The 24,503-nt window shown below is 39.6% G+C and overlaps 1 protein-coding gene across 4 annotated transcripts in view; it reads right to left on the bottom strand.

The window, feature by feature from the left end:
- dpy19l3 (dpy-19 like C-mannosyltransferase 3) overlaps nt 1-24,503 on the bottom strand; it is a 68,210-nt gene that overhangs the window by 14,593 nt on the left and 29,114 nt on the right. For all 4 annotated transcript variants that reach the window (XR_009925185.1, XR_009925184.1, XR_009925186.1 and 1 more), the window contains exons 14-18: nt 21,297-21,408; nt 19,708-19,764; nt 19,297-19,379; nt 8,710-8,842; nt 848-1,006 (exon numbers count right to left, since the gene is read on the bottom strand). Coding sequence is in view for 1 of the 4 variants with exons in the window: in XM_062419588.1 (XP_062275572.1) it covers nt 848-1,006; nt 8,710-8,842; nt 19,297-19,379; nt 19,708-19,764; nt 21,297-21,408 (544 nt within the window). In the remaining 3 variants the exon portion in view is untranslated. The remainder of the gene's footprint in view (nt 1-847; nt 1,007-8,709; nt 8,843-19,296; nt 19,380-19,707; nt 19,765-21,296; nt 21,409-24,503) is intronic.

Below are 24,503 nucleotides of genomic sequence, written 5' to 3'. Positions count from 1 at the left end.
TTGTGGTGAGATTGTTTTGATTACTGCTGTTTCCAATCAAGACTTTTGCACAAGCACTTGAGGAGGTTACCATATTGTATAGTAGCAACACTGAAGTGGGCTGAAGTCAACTATTGTGGCGCTGTGGAGCAGCATGAAGACATTATATGAATGCAGGTGATTGGACAAACTGTGTGAGGATCTCTCCAGAACTTTCCATCATATGATGATCTGAGTCTGCTGCTGACCTTAGCCTTCATTTCTGAGGATGTGTACAACTAATGCTCCCAAGAAACTCCCTTCATTAATATGAAAACCATGTATCTGCATTAATCAAGGCAGGAAGGAAGGAAACTAACTAACAAATAAAAAAAAGCAAAGAAACAAAGAAGAAAAAGAAAAAAATCAAAAAGCAAACTGCAGAAAGAAATAAACACAGAACAAACAGAAACAGAAACACAGCGTTGCCTCAATAAAGCCGTCAAGATGTCAGATGTTGCGCACGCTGTGTGACACTTCACTCCGTTACAAACACAGACACCTACTGACTCTGTGTTTCATGTGTCTTACACCACACTGAGCCAGACAGCCAGACTGAAGCTTGACTTGCCTCTGGTAATCCAAATAGCCAGTGCACCGTATCAGACATCAAAATAAAAGGAGAGACAGAGGAGGGGAGGGGGAGGGGAATGAAAGCGAGTGCGACAGCGAGAGAGTGAGAGACAGTGATGTGCCAGCTGAGGAGTGAGACTATTGATCTTGGCGGAGGCTGAGAGCTTTCGCCCAGTCGCACAAACTGGCAGAGGGGACGTGACCACACACATTCACACGCTCGCACGGTGGATAGTGTTAAATAAATGCCACCCACGTGTCCGTTGGCCAGGTCGAGCAGGTCCCGCAGTCTGCAGCCTCGCCTGTGCCTCCGCTCGTAACAGATGCTGTTTTCCAGGACCACGTAGTCGGCCCCCGCGGCTCTCAGGATGTCATGGATTTCCTCCGGGGAGCGGCGGGCATACACCTGATACACCTGCTCACACACACACACACACACACCCAGAGAGAATACAAGAGGATTTATTTAGGCTCTCTGCTTTTTTTGGTGCCTAAAGATCATCTAGCTTCACAATTTAACACCAATAGAAGGGGAAAACCTCTCTTCTGGAACCCCATTACCAAACACATTTATTTTCTGAATTACAGTTTTGATGAAAGTCTGTTTAGATTAAATTGTAACATGTTTACTGGGGGGAGAAAAAAATCTGAAAAAGCAATTAGGAGTGAAACGAAATCAGAGGGAAAACAAAAACAAAAGTGTTAACCGTAACACACCTCAGCTCTCCAAAATCTGTGGTGTTAAATCTTTTTATTTGTAGCAGATGAAATGCAAATCCTGACCAATTTCACACAACCACAGATCCAAATGCACAAATTATGCAACAAAGTACTTTTTTTTTTTTAAACAGATGTTTATTGAGGACAAACTCAAATAGAAGTCTTTGGACGGGTTTTGGCATGAATGAAGACAGCAAAGATAACTGTATCCATTATCACTTCCTGTTTACCACGTTTACCCTCCACCATTTTATTTGAGTGTACCCAAAAATTATTGTTTTACTGCATTTACTAAATTCATCTACTGAGTGTCTATCATATAGGGAGTAGGGAAAGAGTTAATGTAAGTGCTCAAAGAGATGTGCTGTGTCTCAAATCTTGTACTTCTGTACTTACACTTCACATTTTGAGTGTGTTAAAATGCACTTACACAATGAGAAGTATGGAGAAATGTGCGTACTACACAAGTAAGTACATAGTGTACACAGTGTACTACACAGGAAGTGGAACAATAGCCTTGGGAAGGAGTTTTGTCAGTGTTCTGCAATTCACAACTCAAGCTAAATCATATCCAGAAGTTCATTCATGTCAATAAACGACAGAATCCCATCTGGGTAGTAAACAAAGTGTGACTTTCACTGTTTTCTTCAGTTATTTAACAAGTTCATGAGTCTTCATTCATGCTAGCATCTTTGTGAGGCTAAATGCTATTACCAACATGCCAATGTGCTCATAAAGACAATGCTAACCAGGGGCGGTTTTTGCCTGCTATATTAGGGTGGGCTGGTAGAAATAATATGGGGAGAGAGGGGGGGACTTGGGCGGTAGGTAGCCCAGAGGTTAGAGAGAAGCAGACTAATAGCCTGAAGGTCGACGCTTCGGATGCCCGTCCAGATGTCACAAAAATCTAGTAAAATGACAGCTGGCGACAGGAGGGTTGTCAGAGTGGAGATCAGATGCTGTTGTGCCCCCAGGCCCTCTCCAGTTAATGGCTGTGTGTTTGTGCACAGGGTGTCTGGATGGAATGCAGAGGATTAATTCGCCCATGGGGATTAATAAAGTGTTATTCTATTCTCTTCTGAATTATAAAGAACAATTTGAACCAGGGAAATTGGGAGGTAGTGAAGCAGCATTTCTTGAGACTTGAGTCAGCGGAGGGCAGATTGATTTACTCTAAAATTAAAGAAAAATACATCCTTCCTTCAGACTTTAACATCATCAACTTCATAACATTTATTTTCATTGGGTGAGCTTAGTTCTTAAATAAAATTCAAACCTAATCAAAGTGAGACTTCTTACCATAACCAATACTTATAAAACAAACGTAGCCTTTTCAAATTCAAACTGAAGAGTGACAATAAACAAACTAAATCAAGCCTGTACTCAAACCTCAATGTAACTATATATCATTCAACAAGGCCAAATCTGAACACTTATAAAACTTGTCTCTTTTTCAGTATAATCAGTCATATAACCATGTATTTATACCTACCTCTCTACAACATCACTCTCTTAACAAATTCATCCACGTTTAAGCCATGCGTTATTGATTTCTCATGGCCAACATTAACAAATGTATCTTTCTTGTATGTATCATGGTGCAAATAGGTGATAGGTAATGGTGGTTAGGACTTGTGCTACAGCCAAAAGCAGCACTAGGCTTGCTTATAGGCTTTAAAAAAAAAACACAATCCATCACACAGCTCGTGTTGTCACATTGGATAAAGTCAATGAATAAATGAAATGTGGGTCAACATATGAGCTTCCGCTGAAAGGTGAGAGATGGCTCAACTTTCTAGCAAAGTCAACCTAATTTATATCTTTAAAAAAAGGTAGAAGTGTGGTATCTGTTAATATGTGGAACAATGGCATTCACTGATTGGTGGGGAACTGTAGTCTGCTGCTGATGGGTAGGGGGTTTATCAGACATAGATAATACTTCTCAGTCTGTCATTCTCCCTTCATTGAATACATTTGAGTTGATGTAAATGGACTGCTGATGGAAACTCATGTGTAGCTAAATGTGGCTCCTCTCTGAGATAAGTGTTCTTCTAAATCACCCCTGACAAAAAATAAGCGCAATAAACTAAAGCTTAACTATAGTTAAGCTAACATATACGACACTAATTTGATCCAATACATTCATGAGTTATAGCAGGTTAGGTTGAGTTTGAGTGTGAGATTCTTCCCAAGCAGTGGCACCGTGTATGTGTGTGTGTGTGTGTGTGTGTGTGTGTGTGTGTGTGTGTGTGTGTGTGTGTGTGTGTGTGTGTGTGTGTGTGTGTGTGTGCTTTTACTTGTTTTGCCCTGTCTGTGTGTGTGTGCAGTCTGAGCTGTCAAATAAGGGAGATTTTCCAGGACTCCATCTGACCATCATTTTTAAATTATGGAAAGGGTTTCCTCTCTCAGCTCCATAGATTTAATCACCAGGTGCCTTTCCTGCCTGCCCTTTGTGGCTTCTTGGGTGTGCTTATATTTAACCCACTGAGCCTGCTGGTTGTTATCATTTTCTCCGCTTTGGCCAACACTAAAGGCGACCCTAAACACCTCACAAAACAAACAGTTTTATAGCACGTTTCAACCTAGTGGGAATGCTCTTTAGTGTACATTTGGATAACAGATTATGCCTTTAAAAATATTAACCAGAACAGTAATTCATCTATATACAGGTGGAAGTTCTTTAGCAGTTTCCCTGCTTTGAATTTGTTCATGTCTCTACATCACCTGATGCCTGGGCTGCACCTATGTGTTTCTCTTTCCTCAAACCTTTTTTTTTTTAAATATTGAATTAGTTGCACCTTCTTCCCTCTTTAATCAGTTCTTTCATTTCTCCTTGTTTGTTTTTTTTCACTACCATTACATCCTGCACCTCCCTTCTGTCTCCTCTCTCTGGATTCCTTCACTAGCTCTGAAAATGTAAAAAACCTTTGAGAGCACGAAGCAGAATTTTAACTTGTAGCCTGTGGTGGTAATTACAGTAATTGTAGACAAATGACACACAGTGGGAATGTATAAGCAGTCGTTATCTAAACTATCAAGCCACGTTAACATTACTGTAATGTAAAGCAGCAGCACTGGACTGTGAAAACAAAATTGTCCATTTAAAAACTTTAGCTTTTCTTGCTACTTCCTTTGCTGTCTTTTGTCAGATATTAATGTCACTTAATGTCATATGTGATCTTCTGATCTCTGATTTATTCACCTGTCCCATGAAAGCAGCTCCAGTCTGCCTGATAGGTTCAACATGAAGGGTTTGTTTGTTTTAAACACCCCTGTAGTGCCAGTGAGTAGTGGATTGTTGGTCCCTTTGTGTTAACACAGCTGTTTCTGGGTCTAATACAAGGATACAGTGTACATACAGAAAACGAAACAAGCGCGCTTTGGAGATGACTGTTGGCTGCCCCCCTCCCAAAGAAGTTAGAACCGGTACTGGTATTCTCTGTGCTATTTTCCCATTGTCTGAACAACAGTGTATTTTAACTTTTGATTGAGTGAATAAGATACACGTTTGGGTGCCCATAGCACAGCCTCAAGTACAGCTGAGGCTGATGAGAATATCATTTGTTTTGCAGGTGTTTAGTTACAAATCAAACTTTTACGTAAACTAACATTTTGATCTGGTGATGACGCATGATAGAATGTCTGATAGTCACTACAGCTCCTCCTAATGGAGAGATAAATATATGTGACAAAATGACATAACAATCCATCCAACAGTTGTTAAGATATTTCAATGTGGATCAAAGTGGTGGACTGACACATGGCATTGTCATCCCTAGAGCCATGAAGCTTGCATGGCTAAAAAGACATCAATGAGCCTTCATGGGTGAAATGTTCCATCACACATACAATGTAATCTATTTTCAACCAATCCCTCATATGCCTCCTTATCCTACTTGTTCCAGTTTGAGTGATGTTTACTAAAAACTACAGTACCCAGCTGTTTTAGGAAATAACCAAGCCTTTGAACAAGACATGATGTATTTGTGCCCAGATTTACAAAAAAAAGAGAGATTTACTTTCTCAGCAGGAACCAATAGGCTAGAAAAGCAAATACAGAAAAACTACCAGCATTATTTTTCAAACTTATTTCTTAGAAATAAACGTCTGCATTCTATGATTCATGTTTTGAACTTGTATTCAAAAAATGCTCCATCTTCTTTTGAGGAAACCCTGTACATGTAGCCTTATGAGTTTTTGAGAATTGAGAGACGCACACTCACATACATAACTAAAACTTTGACTGTTACTTCCCTGCCAACGCGGAAATTAATTCAAAAAGGGGAAAAAATAACCACATAGGTGCCATGAATATTTGTTCAAAATGAATTATTTTGCAGCAACACACAAATTAAAGTCTGAAAAAAACTGGTAACATCATTAATGTTCTTACAAATGCTTGAAAATAGATTTACTTTTTTTCGCTTGATACCACAAACACACACACACACACACACACACACACACACACACACACACAGAGCCCAGAAGGTCTGCACCAGTGTCGTGGATCATTAATGAGCTCTACACTAAGCTGCGGCCTCGCCAGCGGCTCAGCATGGCTGATTCCCCGCTGGGAGGCAAAACATGGGCTCGGCTACCCAATAGATGACCCGCACATTACTTCCTGCTCATTTTGAAGACGACATACACAAAATCCAGAAGCAGAGACAAACCAATTTTATGAGAACACCTAATTTGCTACAGTGTTTCTTCATCAGTCATTTGTGCTTATGTTTACAGCATGTTCAGGCCTGGATATGATTTTGTGATCAAGTTTCGAACATCATCTTTTAATCTAATATCCTCATTCATGTATATTTGGACATGTAATAATAACCAGCAACCTGAAGGACAAAGTGCTAAACACAATCCAATGACGACACGGTGCAGAAAAAATGTAACACAAAGAGGAAACAATCAAATCTTTACATGATTTAAAAGCATCATTTAATTGGTGCAATATGCCGTATAGACTAAAATAGATTCAAATGGAAAACATGCGGTTTACTCAGCTTGGACCGCCATTAATGACGGAAAACAAAAAGAAAGTAATGTTCTTTTACAGCGTTTCTCACATACATTACTGAGATGTGCTCGACTGCAAGCGCCACCATCCATCTCTCCTTTACTGGAAGGCAGCTTTTAGGCTTCATTTTTTTCCTACGTTGCTATTTGATGTCTTAATGGATGCACACTGTACTCAGAGCATCTTCTGATCCCATATTCATTCACACAATCACTGCAGGTCACTGGCCCCCATCTACAGACAATTCCCCTGGTCTCTCACGCAAGACATTAGCACAGAGCTGAGTGAGATGGATGGGCGAGGCGATGTGAGGTAAAATACAGATTTCTCCGATTTTTCCGACCAAATATCTAAAGCTTGTATATTTCTACAGTAAAATGAACAGCGCTGTAGTTATCATTTACTTTACTAGGGATGTTTCAGGAGGTCTCGCAATCCCTAATTAACACAGACATGGTTTGGACGTTGTCGTTGAGTTGCTGACATCAAGCAAATTGTTTGCCACTTAATTTATACAGTTTATTTGCATGTTTGAATGTTGAAGGGTGAAGAGCAGCATGGAAAATATGACACTATGAGCTGGCTGTACTGGTGCTACAGCTGCTGGCTCTGTTTGTACATCTGTAAACTAAACAGTAAATGTAGGTGAAAATAATACATTTAAACTCTTGTGTGCTGCTTATCTAAAATTAGTAGACAACTGATAATCAAGCCCATATGCAAAATATCAGTCCTCAAAATCAACAGTAGGGGGCAGTGTTGTCAGCTAAAATCTTCGAAGTGACTGCGTAGCGTGAAGCTCTTTCCTAATACAGCAGGTGGAAAGATAATGGCTCGGTAACAGATTTGTTTAGCTAATTGGTGTGTTTTGCTAATGAGGCTGTCAGACCTCAATTTCTTCTCCATACGCAAGCGATAGGCTAACACTGTGGAGCCTGGCTGTTGTAAAGGAGCTGCATTGCAACAGACCTAGGTGGACAAACACTGGACCACAGTAAATTAAGGATCAGAACTTCATTGTGTTTATTTTAGCTGATACCAGTCCATTAATATGTGTTCGTTTCGGCCCATGATACAAATAACCAGGATCGGCCCTGAACATCTCTATAAACAAGCCAACGTCTCCAAGCAACCCACACACACGTTCACCTATATGCAGACTGGAGAAACTAATTCCAGCTTTAGCCTAAGAGTTTTCAGTTTCACTATTTGAATTTTACTAGATTTTAGTGAAAAATGCAAAGTAATTCACAGAATTCAAGGACTTATATTCTCGGAACCCATTAGCTAGCCACAAACCGCAAATTTTAAAGCAAATGTCGTGAATACTGCTGCTCGGTAGCATTTTACAACACAAAGTGATATTTAGAGCAAATGTGGTTGCACATGTGGTCAACAGAGACACAAGAACGGAGACAAACAGAAGCAAGTTCAATCTAGGTATGTCAAATTTAAGTAATGGTACATTACATTTTCTTGGGCTGGAAATGTTTGTGGTTTTTCCAACATTCAATGACATCATGAATGTAGCAAAGAAGGAGGAAGGAGGTAAGTTTGGCAGTCTCAACTATCACATCAGGCTTCAGTTGGGAGACTCCCTTCATTGAATGCTAAAAGACTGGTGCTAAAAGAAAGAAACACCATTTCGGCTGTCAAAATCAGCCAAAAATTGCTCTATGCCACAATCTCCTCCCACTCCACCCAGCTCACATAGTTAAATGAACAAATAACGCAAGCCATTTTTCGATTCTGTAATACAAATGTATTAAATATCACATCACAATATGCTACACCTTTATGGATTCCCCTTAATTACTGATGGCTACATACATAACACTGTACTAATAGACTGATTCTAAAGCTACATATCTCAGGCAAAAGGTCAGCATTCTTCATGTAACAGTATTGTATCTTGATTTTGTTTTCAAACAGCATGTTTTCCTTTTAATGTTACAAGAGGAATGGCTTTTAGGATGAGGACTAACTAATTGGTCAGTGTAGACAAATAGTTTTCAACTTGAAGCACTAAAGGATGCTTTGTATTATCTGTCATTATTTGTTATGTCATCTTTTCTAATATACAGGTGAAAACAATGAAATTCATAATTGCTCACCCTCTTTAGCTGCTACATTGTCAATATTGACTGTTACACGTTGGAGCCTGGTTGAATTTCAAGACAATTAAAAGGAAAAAAATCTTGCTGCTAATTGACATTCAAATCAACATGATTCACTTGTATAGCTGACACTGTAATTACCATATAATTGCCTCCACTTTTTCCATTTCTTGTGTTTGGCTTATCTCACAGCCCCTCTGGTAATTTCCACACCCTTTTGTATGCTTGACAGTATAGTGCAGCCTACAGTACCTGTCTGGTCCTCTCCCGCAGGTCTTTATCTTCATAATGGGGGTGGTTGGTGAGAACTCTGCCTGTGCACAGCTTGATGCCAGCCAGCAGCTGCATGCTTCCTGCAAACACAGCCCGCTTAGGGGTCTTTGTGCTGTGGACAAACAGATAGGAGAAAAAGGACACATCACTTACTAATATAAATATATACATACATACCAAAAAAAAGCTTTTTGAGCTTGTTGAAAGTAAGAAAGGAAAAGGAGGGGGGGGGGGGGGTATTCACAGGTGCATCCAGTCATCAACAAAGTTTTATTGAATTTTGCTTCAGTTTATCTTCCAGCTTTGTTATTCAGTCCACACACTGCTGCTCTCTGCATTCGCCACAATGATTGGGACATATTGATGGCATTTAAAAAGCATCTTTTAGAGATGTGGTTTCAAGGACGGCCTGGCTATCTACATCAGGACCAGATATAAAGACATTCTTCATACAGACAAATGAAATCAAAGAGAGCTTTGGAGATAAGTGTGCAGTAACTCTAAGACAGGAATCTGGCAGTGTGAGGGCAGGCCTTGTGAGGGTTTTTGCCGTGTTAACAAGTTATAAGACAGCTTGGTGTATGTGCGTACATGGAAATATGCGTGTGCTGCTTATTAACCAAACTTGACCTCAAATGGCCTCTTTTACAAATGGAAACACATATCTAACCTAAGGTGTTAACCTAGGGGTCACTTTTAATCTGAACTCATTCCAACATGGAGGACAGTGCTGCTGATGCATTTCTATGACTGACAAAGATGATTGCATGAGCTAAGAATATTGGACAGAATATCGGTGCTCGGGTCTTGTTGCAGATAGAGCTGGGTCACACAACAAACAGTATAATCAAACAGATACTGGAAAGGAGGAGGAGCTATACTTGCTACTTGTCTGCTGGGAAATTGCAGTATCAAGTACAAAAACAAATCAAAGTGGGTTGATATGTACGTGTCGACAGCAGGTCAATTATACAATACTGGTGCAGTGCCTGTTCAGAATGATGGTCCGATTGCTTGGCCTCCGGTATTGTTGCTCGCAGCTTTCTCGAGAACCGCTCTTCCAAACAACCTCACATGATGATGCTGCGCTTCCTTGGGTCCTCAGCGATACACCCGCCAAGTTTGAAGTTGATTGGATGAGCGGTTGTTGAGAAAACCAAAAGGACATACAGAGAGAGTCCTTCTTCTTTTTTAGTTAGATGATGCGGGAGTCCTGACCAACGTATTGGTTTTATATCAAACTGATGATCAGATAAATCAGTCCAGTGTGATTTTGGATCTTTTTTTCCTTCAGCTATATGTGAAAGCAGCAAATATGACTTATCTTAACCTGTCTTAGTGATGAAACTATATACTACAAAAAATGGGAATGTCCCCCGAGCCCGAAATCACTCATTCATTGTCCATTACGTGTGGAATTCTAAGTAGGGGATTAGATTCAGATTTCAGTGCGATGCATTATCTTGAAATCTTGGTTCGTGTTCATCATTGGTATAATATGTTTTACTTTGGAAGGGATCTTTATATTATCTGTGCAGATATGTTTTAGGGAATAAATTCTTCTGCTTGCAATCACAATTTGTATCCGACATGTTTCACACTCAGATTTAGGTGAGCACAGAGAAACTTCTTTTGTGGATGAATGTGAAAGCAAACTGCACAAAATGCTGTTTGTAATGTGTTTTATGATGACCCTGATGAAGGCCGCAAGCCCAAACACCTTGGTCTAACAATAAAGTTGTTCTATACTGCAAATGTTGCTGCGGCTTAGACCCTTTTATTAGACTTATTTTTTAAGACTGTTTTCCCTTCTCCATGCATCTTGGAAGTAGGTGAAGTTGTGCCAGAAACCTCTACTCTGCCTCTAAAACAAGGTGCACATACATCATTCTGCACAGAGAAGCTCAAACATTGCAGTGAAGGACTCTACCAAATGGCAAATAAACTTTAAGGTGGACTATATGGTAAATAGTGAACTATTTCAGTCATTTTCTCTAACTTGACCCATACAGTACATTTCCACATAGAAAGCCTGGAGTCTGGGTTCACTGATTGCTGTCATTCAGGTCAGTGGTGAGAATGAATCAATCCATTTTTCACCAAGACATACTTGTCTTTACATGTCTACACTTGATGTGCGATGGATGGCAGAGATGGGAATGTTTCCCGTATTTGGTTAGCTCTGTCATGATTAAAATTTGACAGCAATTACCCTTAATGACAGACTTTGGCTGATGTTAGATATCCTTGTCTGCTTGGTTTTGACGTTCTTGTTATTAAGCACCAAGTTGGACATATGACAGGTTTCAGGAAAATTCATGAACACAATTTTCAAGTCAGAAACTGTTTATCATGTTATTTATGATATCATGTGTGCATGACCAACTTTTATATATCTCTTCGAACAACAAAGATCATTTCTGAAAATCGTGACAAAGACACATATTTAAAAAAGTGATACTAACTATTTAGATCCAAATAAAAGGGACTTTGTAGACAGAGGACATCATTTTTGCCAGGACCTAGTCAGTTTTTTCTTGAAGCCAGAAATCTAAATCAACATGAGTGAACTAGCCATGGTGATTGTTGAATGGATGAAAGCCTCAAAATCCTGCTTTTCCTACTGTCCTAAAAGCTTTCGTTTGCTCACGAAAACAAGTAATACAGCACCACGGTATAATGCTGTGTTACATGTAGTGTTCTCACAAGCAATTATTAGAAACATTCAACTCACTGAGATGAGTATAACGTGCTCTTGTACTACTGGTGTAACACACATCTGCAGTAAATGGCCTAGTTCCACGGTGTAGAGTACGGCTGCTGTACATTACTGTATACAGTATGTGTGTGACACAATAATGACCAGACCACTGGCTTTATGTGTGAAATATTCTCATAAATGAAAAGAGGCATACGCTTGAGTGGCTATAGGCATATAAGTACTTAATGCTGTAATGATATGAATGTGTGTATTGATGCAGGCTGGCAGGCGGGTGTGTGGGTGAGGTCTTGGCCTTCTGACCTGCGCAAAAAAAGTGGGTCATTTCCATTCCTGTCTCTCTTCTCTCAGAGCGAGTGTGTGAATTTGATTGCTCACTGCATCATGGGGAGCAGCTTCCTATCCCATCCCCCCCCACGCCCCCAAAGCTGATTTACATTTAATTTCACGTTTATATTCTCATATGTAAATGCCAGAAGGCACTGGCATGCACCCCACTGACATTATAAAAATGAAATAATGACATTAATAGTAGGATACAGTGGTGGGGGGGTGTGTGTGTGTGTGTGTGTGTGTGGAGGGGGGGTTTGTTACTGGCTTGTTTGTATTTTCTCTTAACAAAGTCAGTGGTGCATAAAGTCAGGCTTAAGCACTTGAATTGAAAAATGTTCATTAGCACCTGTTGCTCAACTTCCAGAGGACCACGAAGAAGGACAAACATTACAGAAAAAATAGCATCAAATCATAAACACATAATAACACTTCAATTTAAAAGGCGGCAGCCATATTGGAGTTTTCAGCTCTTTGGGGAGAAACTGACCTTTTTCCACGGCAGATGTTGCATCTTTGTCACAGGAGGAGTGCAGGTGTAATTAAAAACGTTAAATCTGCTTTAATCAATGTTCTTATATTAGGAGTCACGGAGAGTTATAGTCCGACTGTGCAGTTACCCATTTAACTTCTTTTAACTCATTCTGTAAGTTTTATGACCTGCAACTTCACTGTTTTTTGGCTCCCTCCTGCTCACCGCTCTCATCAATCTCCTTTTCCCCATCAGTAAAACAGCAGATATGTGGTCACTTTGCTACTGAGATTAACAGTATGTTCTGGGAAAAAAGTGCAGTTGGGAAGACCTGCTTGACCATTTTCTTAGTTGCTGCATAAAATTAAGTAAGCTTTTCTGAATTAAACCTAAAAACTGAAATATTTTGCTCTGAAGAACAGAGCAGGCAACTTTATACTTTGGTGAAGTGTTCTTGGGTATAATTGTGACATTACTGCATAACCTGCATTATTACAAGATGCACTCATATATATCCCAGCACAACTTTAACCAATGTTAACCTGACCAGAAGCCTCTTAGCTGCTAATGTGAAGTGTGGCAATATTGAGGTCAAAAAAATTATCATGATCCATGTATCATATGATACTGTAAGTCCATAGATATGATGAAGTTGATAATTACATTATTGTACGATAAGTTAATAGCAATCATTGTGATAGGCCTACTGAGTGGCAGCGCCCTATGCAGCTCTTATAATGCATCAATGCAAATAACTGAGATACCAGCGACCACACACGTTTAAGTGGTGCGGACTGGAAATTATGATAACAATTAAGTAACGGCTAGACTGAAAAAAGTCTCACTTCTGACTGAGAGGTGTGTACTTCAGTCAAGGACTTCTCTCACTCGCTCTGAACTACCTCTGGATGAGTCAGCATTCAAAGAAAGACACTCACACACAGTTGCACTTTCCCCATTTACATATGAGGCCAAACGCTGCTAATTTAGACAATTTAAAACACGACAAGGAGCAGGATGACAGGAAGACAATTAAGGGAGCGGGAGAGCGAGTGTGAGAAAGAGCGAGCAGAGGATGTAAAAACGTTTTTAAAAAAGGAGGGGGTCAAGACACTTTGACAGAGGGAACAGAAAAATGGATTTTTACTGAAGGATTAATATACAGATGAACACTGGCACATTTCCAGTGAACAGAAAGTCATTTGTTTTAATTAGACAGACAAGTGATCACAATAAGACATATCTACAAAACAGGTTTGAGAGGAAGGGGGTTGAGACTTAGTTACACTGGACTACAGTTATCAGGGAACCTCGTGCAAGACATTGGGTCATGCTTGGTGAGGCTATAAAAACCGGTGGTTGAACATAATGGTATTACTACAATAGCAATGGACAGCAGTTTATATGATCCCATTAATCCAATGCTTTTTAAGTCTTAATCCTACTCAATCTCACGTTGTAAAGTGTCAGATCATATAGCGAAATGTGACAGAGCAGTGTTAACACCGTCACACATTTCAAGAATAAAACATGGAAAGCTGTTGAGCTCCTGTAATCCCATGTCTCCGGCATTAACAGGCAGGATATCGAGTTGTAAGTGACCGGTGTGATGTGTGCAGAGGTGTGTGTGGTTATTTGTTGCTGCTCGGTGTCACCTGCACGTGATTTAATGAAGGGAAATACGGTGAACGGCGCTGAGCTCTGGCATTATTTCACTGTTGCAGCACATTTGCTGTAAGTGCGAAATTTGCTCTTGTTGATGAACAGATTGGCAGCGGGTTGACATTACATCAGAGGCAGACGTGGTTCTGAGAAATCTATTCATTTGAATGGACCTCCACCTGTGCACCAATTACATCTAAGAATACACTTCTCTTGCTAAATGAAAGTGTAGTCCAGTTATATGCACTTAAAAGTATAAAAGCCTACTGTTATGGTTAATTGAACTCACTTTCTGTAAGAATGAGGGTAACATAACTCTAACTGCTGTGCATAAATATACTTTATAAGTGTTTCTAAGTTTCTAAGTAAGCAACTCAAAAAGCAGCTTTTCAACTGCAGGGATTTACACCAGGGACTAAGAACCTTTTCCTCTCCCTGCGTTTCCAATAGAGGAATCAAAGTCTAAATTAAATTCCAATCAATTCCCCATGAGTCTAATTTGCAGGATCTACCTGGATCCTCAGATGTGGTGGAAATGCAAACAGGACTGCACACCAGGGACTTTAAATCCCAAGATTAATTCCTGAGATCAGTTCCTCTGGTTCCAAAGAGCCCAGAACATTTGGTCTAAACGGGGCTAAAGAGTGTACTATTAAATTAAGTTTTACTGAGCAAATATAACTATCTTCAATCTTATAGACATTTGTATAAAGACCTCTGTAACCACCATTAGCATTTTAACATTGATAAAGGGTGAAACAAATAAGAGTATAGTCCAATTTGATGCTGACATTAAATGGCGGTCAGCCAAAGTGCTGTTAAAGGTTGTTGTACATGCTGCTTTTTTGTGTTTGATAATCAAGTAATGGAACCATTATCTTTTTATCCCAGACAATATATTTCATTATATATAATATCGGGAACATGGGAAATGTTGGGTGGGGAGAATCGGGAATAACTAATCAATTTAATGCGTGCTAAGACCAGAAAAATAGGGAAATTGTGAAAGATAAATAAAAAGATAAAACTTGTTGGTGGTAAAGGGAAAAACATAAAAAAAAGTTTTTGTATTTATGTTTAATAAGCTCTTCTCTCGGCTTTACTAACCAACAGCTAGAGCTCATGCGAGTCGTTTTTTGGGAAGGTCTTAGGGGTCGTGTTGGAAGGCGCTGACAAACAACCCTACAGTATTTGCTTGTTTAGGCATGAGGACTTGTGGGATAAACAAAGTCAACGACTCTCCGAAATGTGCTGACGTTCCTCGTTTGAGGCCGGCTCCTTCTCTGAATGGGTCTCCATGCTGAGTAGCTAGATGTGCCTTTCTGAATTTGCAGCAAAACTGCTGTCAAAGCTCTCATTAATAATTTCCACTGCAGCCTTCATAATTCTCGACCACAATCTATATATCTCCACCCAGGGAAGGAAGGAGGAATGGAGGGGAAAAAATAAGGAGTCCTTCAAAACATGGGGAAAAAAATGGGAGCTTATATTTGCAGATTCACTTTGACATGGAGCATCATTGACACACAATTTTTGGTTTTGGAAAGCAATAAAACCCAAATGTGACATTTGAGATTTGCTGCATCTATTCTCTGTCACTACAGACCACAGTGATCTGTGAGAAGCAGCTGTTGATATTAAAACATGTGTCTGACTTGAAGCTGCTCCTATCTATGCTGCACATGTACTTTCCCCCCTTTCCTCCCTACACTGAACTCCTCATGCTCAACCCTCACTTCATATGTCAGAGAGCATAGCCGTGAAGCTACTACTACTAATCATCATCAGTGCTTCTTATTCTCTGGTAGCCTTCTTTGATTGACGCCAAGCTGCTTTGGCAACACAAGTGTGTAAATCTGATTTTTTTTTTTAATAAAAAAGGTTAAGATGAACATTGAGGTAGAAGCAGAGAGACGAAGAAAGACAGAAACAATATTTGTGACTTTAAAAACTGCACACTCACAACTATAACTCAGACACGGAGGCGGTGGAACGACCGGGCATCACTATGGATTTATTGACCGTCCATTTACAAGAGAGTGTCGGCCTACAGCTGAGTCCCCAACTGGAAACTTGAGAATTACGCTTTTGCACATACAGATGAACCTCTACTGGGTGTTATCACATTAACCTTACACCTTATAGTTCTTCAAGCCCGAGAAGTCCAGGGGTCTTAATGACTGCCCTGGGAATCAGGATAATCCCCTCATCAACCTGTCTTAGTTCACTTATTTCTATACTCATGAGGAATGAGGACATGTATCAGTTCTGCTCTAATCTAATCCTAATCTCATCTCTAAATCCATTTAGTAAAGCAACACCTTTTGTTGTTGACGATATGTTGTCTCAGAAATGATCAAGATAAACGATATTATTGTCATTTGAAGATCATTTTATACCACTGATATAATGATAATATAATAGCAATGGGATTGAAGGGGGGGGGCTACTCTTCTGTAAATGCACAGACTACCATTATGGTTGGGGACAAAGTTATTTACCTGTAATTCTTCTACAGTCTTACAGTCTCCACTCAGGACGTACACAGTGAGGAATGGAGGACACTACTTGCTTAACGAATGTGACATGAATAGCCTCTTAGCTGCTAATGTGAAGTGTGGCAATACTGAGGTCAAAAAATGATCAGTTATATGATATATATGTATCATAAAATAAGTCCATATATAGACATGATGATGTTGATAATTACGTTATTGTATGATAAGTCGATAGTTATTGTGACAGGCCTATTTATTTTAACAGTCAAACTTTACTGGGTACATTTTGACCCAGGAGGATACAAATTGCAGTTGACAGAAAAACAAGAGGAGGGTTTAACACATTTCAGCCTCTAAACAACCTCAATACACCAGCACAGATTAGAACCCCCCCTCTTCTTCTTCTGATTTTGACGGAAGGCCGCATTAAATCATTTTCTGAACAGTTGCAACCTTTATCAGTCGTACATGATTCATACATGCATCACATCCCCTGCAGCTAGAATTACCACAATGTACCCCTGACAGCTTTACATAAATACGCGAGCCGGCCCAGAAATACACTCCCCTTCTATATGTGTGTGTCTATCTTTGTTCTGCCCCTCATTATGCCACCATTTGAGAATCTCCTATGATCTTTACATATAAAAACTTCATAACCTCGGCCTCAGTCGTCGAGAGAATATGGTGTCACGTGAAACCCCCCCACCCCCACCCCCTCCCTCGTTTTTAACACTTTCATCTGGAATGTAATTAGCGCTGCGCAAGAAGCTTAGCGCTCCGCCTTGCTCTCAGCCCCAAACCAAGGTAACTCTAGGCAGCCCCTAATCCTCAGAGCCTAATGGGATTAGCTCCGGAGGGAAGGGAACCCATGTCACACACACACACACACAAATACATCCAAAATCCCAACCTCTCCTCCTCTGTCTCACTATCCCTCTCTCTTCCTCTCTCTGTCGGTCTGTGTCGTTTCACTATCTGTCTAATAGGATTAGACCAAAATTGGCCATTTCTTAAAAAATGGCATCTGGTCCACTTAGTGTCATCATGCTGATGATGATCGGATGGGAATAATGAGCTTTGAATTATGACTTATTCAGTGTAGAAGTGAACTACAGTCATCATCTGTGATTTATGATCTATACTTGCACTTTTATACTTTTTAATGTGTATTTTCTTTGAATGGAGAAGTTTGTACAATTATCAGAATTCTGTTTTAAATGATTTACAATCCTGACAAGAATCACATAAAGAAAAAACTATTAAAAACAGAGACTTATAGGATTTTGGTGCGTTTTGGTACTAAATAAGAATCAGCGTCATCGAATCCATCAGGATCAGCTGTTGAAATCAGCTTAACCTGACTCAGAGTGTTTTGGGTGGCACATACATCCTCCTGTGAGTAAGACTGATCATTTCAAGTGTATCAAACCTTCACACAGACTTAAATTAAAATGACACATACATAACCTCACAATCCACACGTACACTCATACTGCAAAACTCGATATACTTGTCAAATATGCACAATGAAGTCCAAAATAATGTGAAACCTCCTCTAAAACAACAGCACAATAATTGGACAATCCTTCTTATCATTGACTGCCAACACTAATATATTTACAGCTATTTTTGATGATATGTGTGCCTTCATATTCAATCATCCTGTCACACAGGACGCCCACATATGTCACACTTTACTGAAAGCACAAATCTGAATTCTATTGTCTTGAGACTTGGTAGATTTTTATAGACTTTGGCTAAGTGACAAGCCAAGAAGAGAAAATCATCAATAAAATCAAATCTGTACAGTATGCTGAATATATTTTTAAAACATTTACACTTTAAAAAATGAATGGGTTTCTGTTGGGTTTTTTCCAGGGTTTCATCATCACAGCCAACACCAGCAGAGCAGTCACCGTCCTGCTGATCAAATGATTATTTTACAGTGGTGACACTGTCTGCAGGTTAATTCAAACAGCGGTGTGATAGATTAATAAGAGAGGACACAGTGTTGACCTCAACTGTGACTGGGCAGCTCTCCGCTCAGTCCCCTCCGGCTCTCTGTGATCATTTACACCTAAATTCATGAATTAATTGCACTCTTTTATGTATTTTTTGGTGAAATGGTGATTTAATTATGGCTCATAAATAACAGAAATAAAAAGAGGCGTTTGCAGATGTAACCGGCTTCAGTATGGATGAACTCCCGGATGGACCGACCATCCAGTTGAAAATCACTTCACTGTGTTGATGTGAAAATAGTATAACAGGGAAATATAGGACAGGAGACAGCCTGTGATGTGATGTGTCCTTGGCCAGACGTCATGGTTACATAGTTACATGGTATGCAACGCAGACATGCAAAAGCCAACAGCTAGCCCCATGCTCCACATCCAACCTGAGGAACGCAAAACGACAGACACACAAACACACAGATGTGCAAACCCAAAAACACACACACGCAGCCGCAGTACGGAGCCATTCCAAATCAGAGCTCCATCTCAGATCCCATCAGGCTGATGCTCTTGATCGAAAGCCCGGCCACGGAGACCCTGAGGTGGGTTAGAGCTCTGCCAACAGCTGGGTCCTTTCCAAGCACCCCCATGTCTTATTCATGGAGACCCATCGGCTCTCATCACTCATCGGCCAGACTCCCCCGCAAACAAGCGCTGATACACATACACATGCACATGCACACATGCACACATGCACACACACAAACACACTCAGAGACTAATCAAGGACATCAGGCAAAGTGAAACTTGATCTGCGGAAACAAGCTAATCAGATTTGCTTCAGTTTGATGTGAGCTCTGGATTTGGGAGTGTGTGTGTGTGTGTGTGTGTGTGTGTGTGTGTGTGTGTGTGTGTGTGTGTGTGTACCTAATCCAGGTCATGAGCTCCACTGTGTCTGGATCGTAGAACTCCCTCAGTTCTGATAATTCCTCCATCAGCTTGGGCCAGAACTATAGAGGGAAACAGAGGCAAGAAGTGATGGAAAAAGAACAGCGTTAACATTCATTAAGGCCATAAAACAGTATCACAACTACTGATGTATCTTAAACAACATCTAATTTCTTCATTGAGCATAACAGTGTGCATGACAACCATTTAGACTCTTTCATTGGCAGAATAAATAAAAGGAAAGCAATGATTTCAGTGATTTCACAACTTCCATTTCTGCCATTTTCCTCTTTCTTATATCGTCACACGAGATTTGTACAAAGTGACTCGGCTCCGTAATGAGGCAGACAATGCGGTGATGAACATAAACCTCAAAGAAAATGGGCATACCTTGAAATACAGGCAAGCGATCATTGCCAGTGGGACTGCATATCTGACAAGCCTCAACTGCAAAAACGAGAGAAAGAAAACAGCCATAATGAAATGAAAAGAATATAATCGTATCGGAGGCACAGAGAGAGAGAGAGAGGGAGAGAGAGAGAGAGAGAGAGGGTAAGACATACCTAAAGAAAAAAAGAAAAGAAAAAGAAGACAAGCACAGAATGAGATAACAGACAAACAGGGCAGCACTGCTCACAAGTATCATTCCCTTATCTGATTCCTGCTGTTTGTCAAGTTAGGACCACACTGACACCTAGTGGCCTCAGCGGCTATGTTATCAGCAGAGATGGAGATTAACATGCAACTGGTCATTTGACATCTTTCATGTCAAACCAGCATATAAAAAAAAAAAGAAAAAAGGATAAGGCGCCTTTCTTCAATCAAAAATCAAGAGAGTGATTCATTGAACACTGCTGACATAGATGTTAGAAAGTATTGAGGTTAGTCCTGATAACTGAGTACTGACCTAAATGTGTTCAAAGCATCAAGAATCGGAAATGTCAATTATTAAAATGTGGCATTCAATGTTCGTAAAATTCACAGTTGAATTTACTTCTTCTTTGGTCGGATATTTCCTGATCTAAAACATTAACTTATATTAGACTGCATTTTAGCAAGGCAAAGTCAGACTTTTTCTGAGATATCTGGCCTTTATAAAAAACATGTTTTTATATTTCTAAAGCTAACACACTGAGAAAAGCATGTAACTCTCTACAGTAACAAATGCCTCCACTGGATTGATGAGGGAAACTAAACACATAACTGGCCGAGCTACAAATTTAAACTTTCTTGGTTTTTGGAAGGCTGGCTTTGGTGGATAGAAAATCTGATCTGGGACATTAAAAAGTTGCTCAATCCAAACCCTACAGGCATATACAGGATGTGGGTGGAAAAGAGAAAGGTAAAAAATCTGTCCAATTGATTGAAAAACATCTTGTTGAAGAGTCTTTGAGCACTGAGTACTGATTGGTCAAACAGAGAACTGTTGGTGAACTGAACGTCTACCCCTGTCATCACCAATCGTGCTCCTGGAGAGCTACTGCCCTGCATGTTTTAGCTACCTCCCCACTCTAACACACCTGATTCTGATTATTGACTCGTTATCAAGCCCTTGACAAACTTCAGCTGCATGATAACAGGGTTGGGGAACATTGCTCTACAGTAACACTGAGGACAGTTTAGTGTCATAAAGTGATGTGTAACATATGTGCATGTGTTTTGTTTTGTTTTTACATAAAATAGGTGAAATAGTGTGAAACCTGTAATGAAAGTGCATAATCTAACACACTGGGCCACCATAACCAAAACAATGTGCTATAAGCAGCTAAAAATGCACCATCACTACCAATAAAACACCACCAACATCACATTACAATCATCTGAACCATTGATAATATAGAATATATTGATTAGTGCAGCTTTATGGAATCAAACAGCGGTAAATCTAGTTTTTAAATCGAGTATCCCACTTTTTTCATATCAAACCGACAACAGTGTAGCAGATGTCTGGAGGCAGAGGTGCAGCTGTGAGCTCATACCATCACTTTACTGTTGCAGCGGAGGGTGTTGAGAAGCAGAGTCCACAGCTCCGTCCCACACACGCCATAAGCTGCGACCGCACACATATGGCCAGTCCATATATACTTCATCCTGGTTAGAGAGAGGGAGAAAGAGGGAGAGAATTTCAAGTTGTGTTTGGTGTTAAAAAAGTTTAAAGAAAAAAGAAACTTAACCATCTTAATGAGAGAAAGACAGACAGATTAAAGAGAAACAATCTTTATTGTTTGATCCTCTGGGCTTTAGGATGCTTAGTTTAGAGGATGACTTAGTGATAAGGTTGCAATGTGGTTGGGCTTTATTTAGTGCCTAAAATATGGGCTTATTATCCGAGTTCTGATCCAAAGCACACACATTAGAGCCCAAAAACAAATAGAAAAAAAATTAATCGGAGAGGAGTGACTGGCGTAGAGGAGGCCGAGAGAATGAAATGAGCTGAAAAATTGTTGACAGGTACAGGAGCCATAAGAGAGAAAGAGAGGGGGCGGGGGGGGGGGAGTGCAGCCTCACAGAAATTAATCTCAATACTTTTTCTTCAATGCAAAGGAGCTGCCTGACAGAAATGAATGGCTTTCTGCACTTTTGGCCTTTCCCTCTTATTCAGCACTTTAGAGAAAGTGCTGAAATCAAATGTGTCAGTTTCTGCACTACTGTACCTGACTGCTGCTGTGTATTAAAAGTGCTCATTTTTTCTCCCTTTTTTGGGTGAATTTGCGCTCTACTTTAATTCCTGACTATAACAGGAATACATTATATATAAACGTTATGAATTAAATGCATTTTATACTATGCTTTTCCAAACCCTGCGCACCACATAAACCCAACTGGCTATAACACACTCAAAATCTGACTCAAATTAAACTATGTATATGAACCACTGCTAACCTTCATCTACATGTTGCTATTAATAAACCAGACACCAGAATTCTCCTCTTGTTCTGAGTAATTGCAGGTTTCTTTTAATACAGCAAAGATTCCAACTATAAATCGCTCGGATTTTCTTGACACTCCTCACAAAGAGCCCAAACTTAAAAGGCAATTATACTTTCATATTAATGAATCATGGACGTCGGACGCAGCAGCATGTGTTTCAGCTTTGAAATGTGCTCAGCTGGGGAAGTATACTGATGATGTGAGCAGCAAATACCGCTTGACAATGTCACAGATGAAAGTTAAGAGTTGGAACTGGGAGGGTTGTTGTACTTGAGATGACAGATGTAAAAAGGGCATATTAGTCAAGTTGTGTGACATTATAGAGCTAATAAGAAGGCAATGTGCAAATTAATACAATACTGTATACTACTCAGTGTGGCACACTGTGTTTTATCTTTTATAAAAGATGTGCTACTAGTTGATAACCAATTATTAACAGTAATGATAGTCCTATATTTAAAATAAAGTACAATGTTAACTGAAATTAAGATATGTTACCAAAAAACTTTAAAACTTGAGTAAACATGTTCAATTAGCCTCCGATTACTAAAGGTTAAGACAGTAAAACAAGAATAGTTATTATTGGTATTACAACTTCCAGGGAGAGGAACTGCAGTGTGAGCTTCTTTAAAATGTGACCTACAATGCAAACTAATAAATCCATCAATTAATAAATTATCTGAAAATTGACACCTTGCCGAGAGGCGGGATATGATGAGCAAGGTACGCAGAGATTTTCAAGATTTGCCGTTAGGTAACAGAATCTGGTAATTAGATTTATAAAACTGTATAGCCATATATGAGCAATTTTCCATTTATAATGTAATTTGTAACAAAATTGCAATGATAATACTCGTGAAGTTAATATCCTGCCTCATTAGCTCCTGTGATTAACCACAGCTACAATTTTAGCATACAATATCCATTATTAAAAAAAGGCTAAATCTTTACAAAATTCAGATTGTAATTGACTGATTAAGCAACATATCACCCAGTCACTTGAACTGTAAATGGCTATTGACATGTCCATTGTGACTCCTGATTAGAACTACAAAGATTAGTTAATTAGACAATTAGCTGATTGACTGATTTGATCATGGATTAATCATCCAAGTCATTTCTCAACTAAAAATCTCAAACATGATCTAATTCCTCTTTCTTAATTGTGAAGGACTGATAAATCAATTCAAATATTTAAACACTCAAATACTAAACATATTAAACAATATTAGAACATTTATATTAGATTAGTTTAAACAGCTAACTTTGCAAAGGAAAACAGAACAGTGAAAAACGTAAAACTGAGACACTTGTTTAAGTAGTCTAGGTCAGTCAACCTGTTTTGTTTGGTTGTCATAGTCCTGTTGTGACCAATAAGAGCAAATTCATCAAGAGCCAGCAGGTCACAGCAGCAGTAAACGCTGCCAGCTCAGAAAGATGAATCTGGAATTAAGAAGAAAAACGGCTGGACATGAAATTCGACCCTGAAAAAGATGTTTCTCTTCTATGGCAAAGTCCAAGTGCCAGCGGTGGAGTCAGGGCTCTTACCCCACAGCTGGGGCCTGGCATCTGTAACTGGAGACAGTCTCGGCAGTGGGAACCTGCCAATGGATGATGCTGCTACTCAACTATCCTCTAAATTCACAGAAATACAACTGTGGACGATACAGAGCAGTTTGTCTTGCGGACTGACGGAAAAAATTGGAAGAAATTACAATCAGCACCAGAAAAATAGTAAATATAAGTAATATCTTCTTACATCCTCAGAAGACCAATATTCTCCTCTATCTGCTCCTGAAGATATTTGCAGTGAGTTGAAACTTTGGGATTAAATCCATAGAGGGTTATGTCTGGCTGAGACATGCAGTAACTGTACCAAAAAAATAGCACAACAGACTTGAGTTCAGTGGATAACTTCCTTGCTGTTTCCAGTCCGACTCCACAATATTCTCACTTGTGGGTCAGTTTCCATTTGCATATTCTGTCAAGCTTCTTTTCACACATTTTATAACCCAGAATGACTGTTCCTTAAGCCTTACTTACTTACTGTTTCTACACCTGTTAAGTTTTAGATCAACAGAGGCCAATTCTTTTTTTAAACAATGTGACACAACAAAAGTAGCTTTCTCATTTCTAGCCTTCAACCATCAATTTTTCCCTCTGAAATGACCGCTTTTATTAGCAGACTTTATTAGCTGCAATTAGCTTTCTGATAAAGCTAACGATAATCTCTGTAAAAGACGTAAATAAAGACA

Source organism: Scomber scombrus, chromosome 1 (assembly GCF_963691925.1).
Source record: "Scomber scombrus chromosome 1, fScoSco1.1, whole genome shotgun sequence".
NCBI lineage: Eukaryota > Metazoa > Chordata > Actinopteri > Scombriformes > Scombridae > Scomber > Scomber scombrus.
Note: the sequence above shows the minus strand (reverse complement) of the source record. Positions and strands in the feature narration are given on the sequence as shown.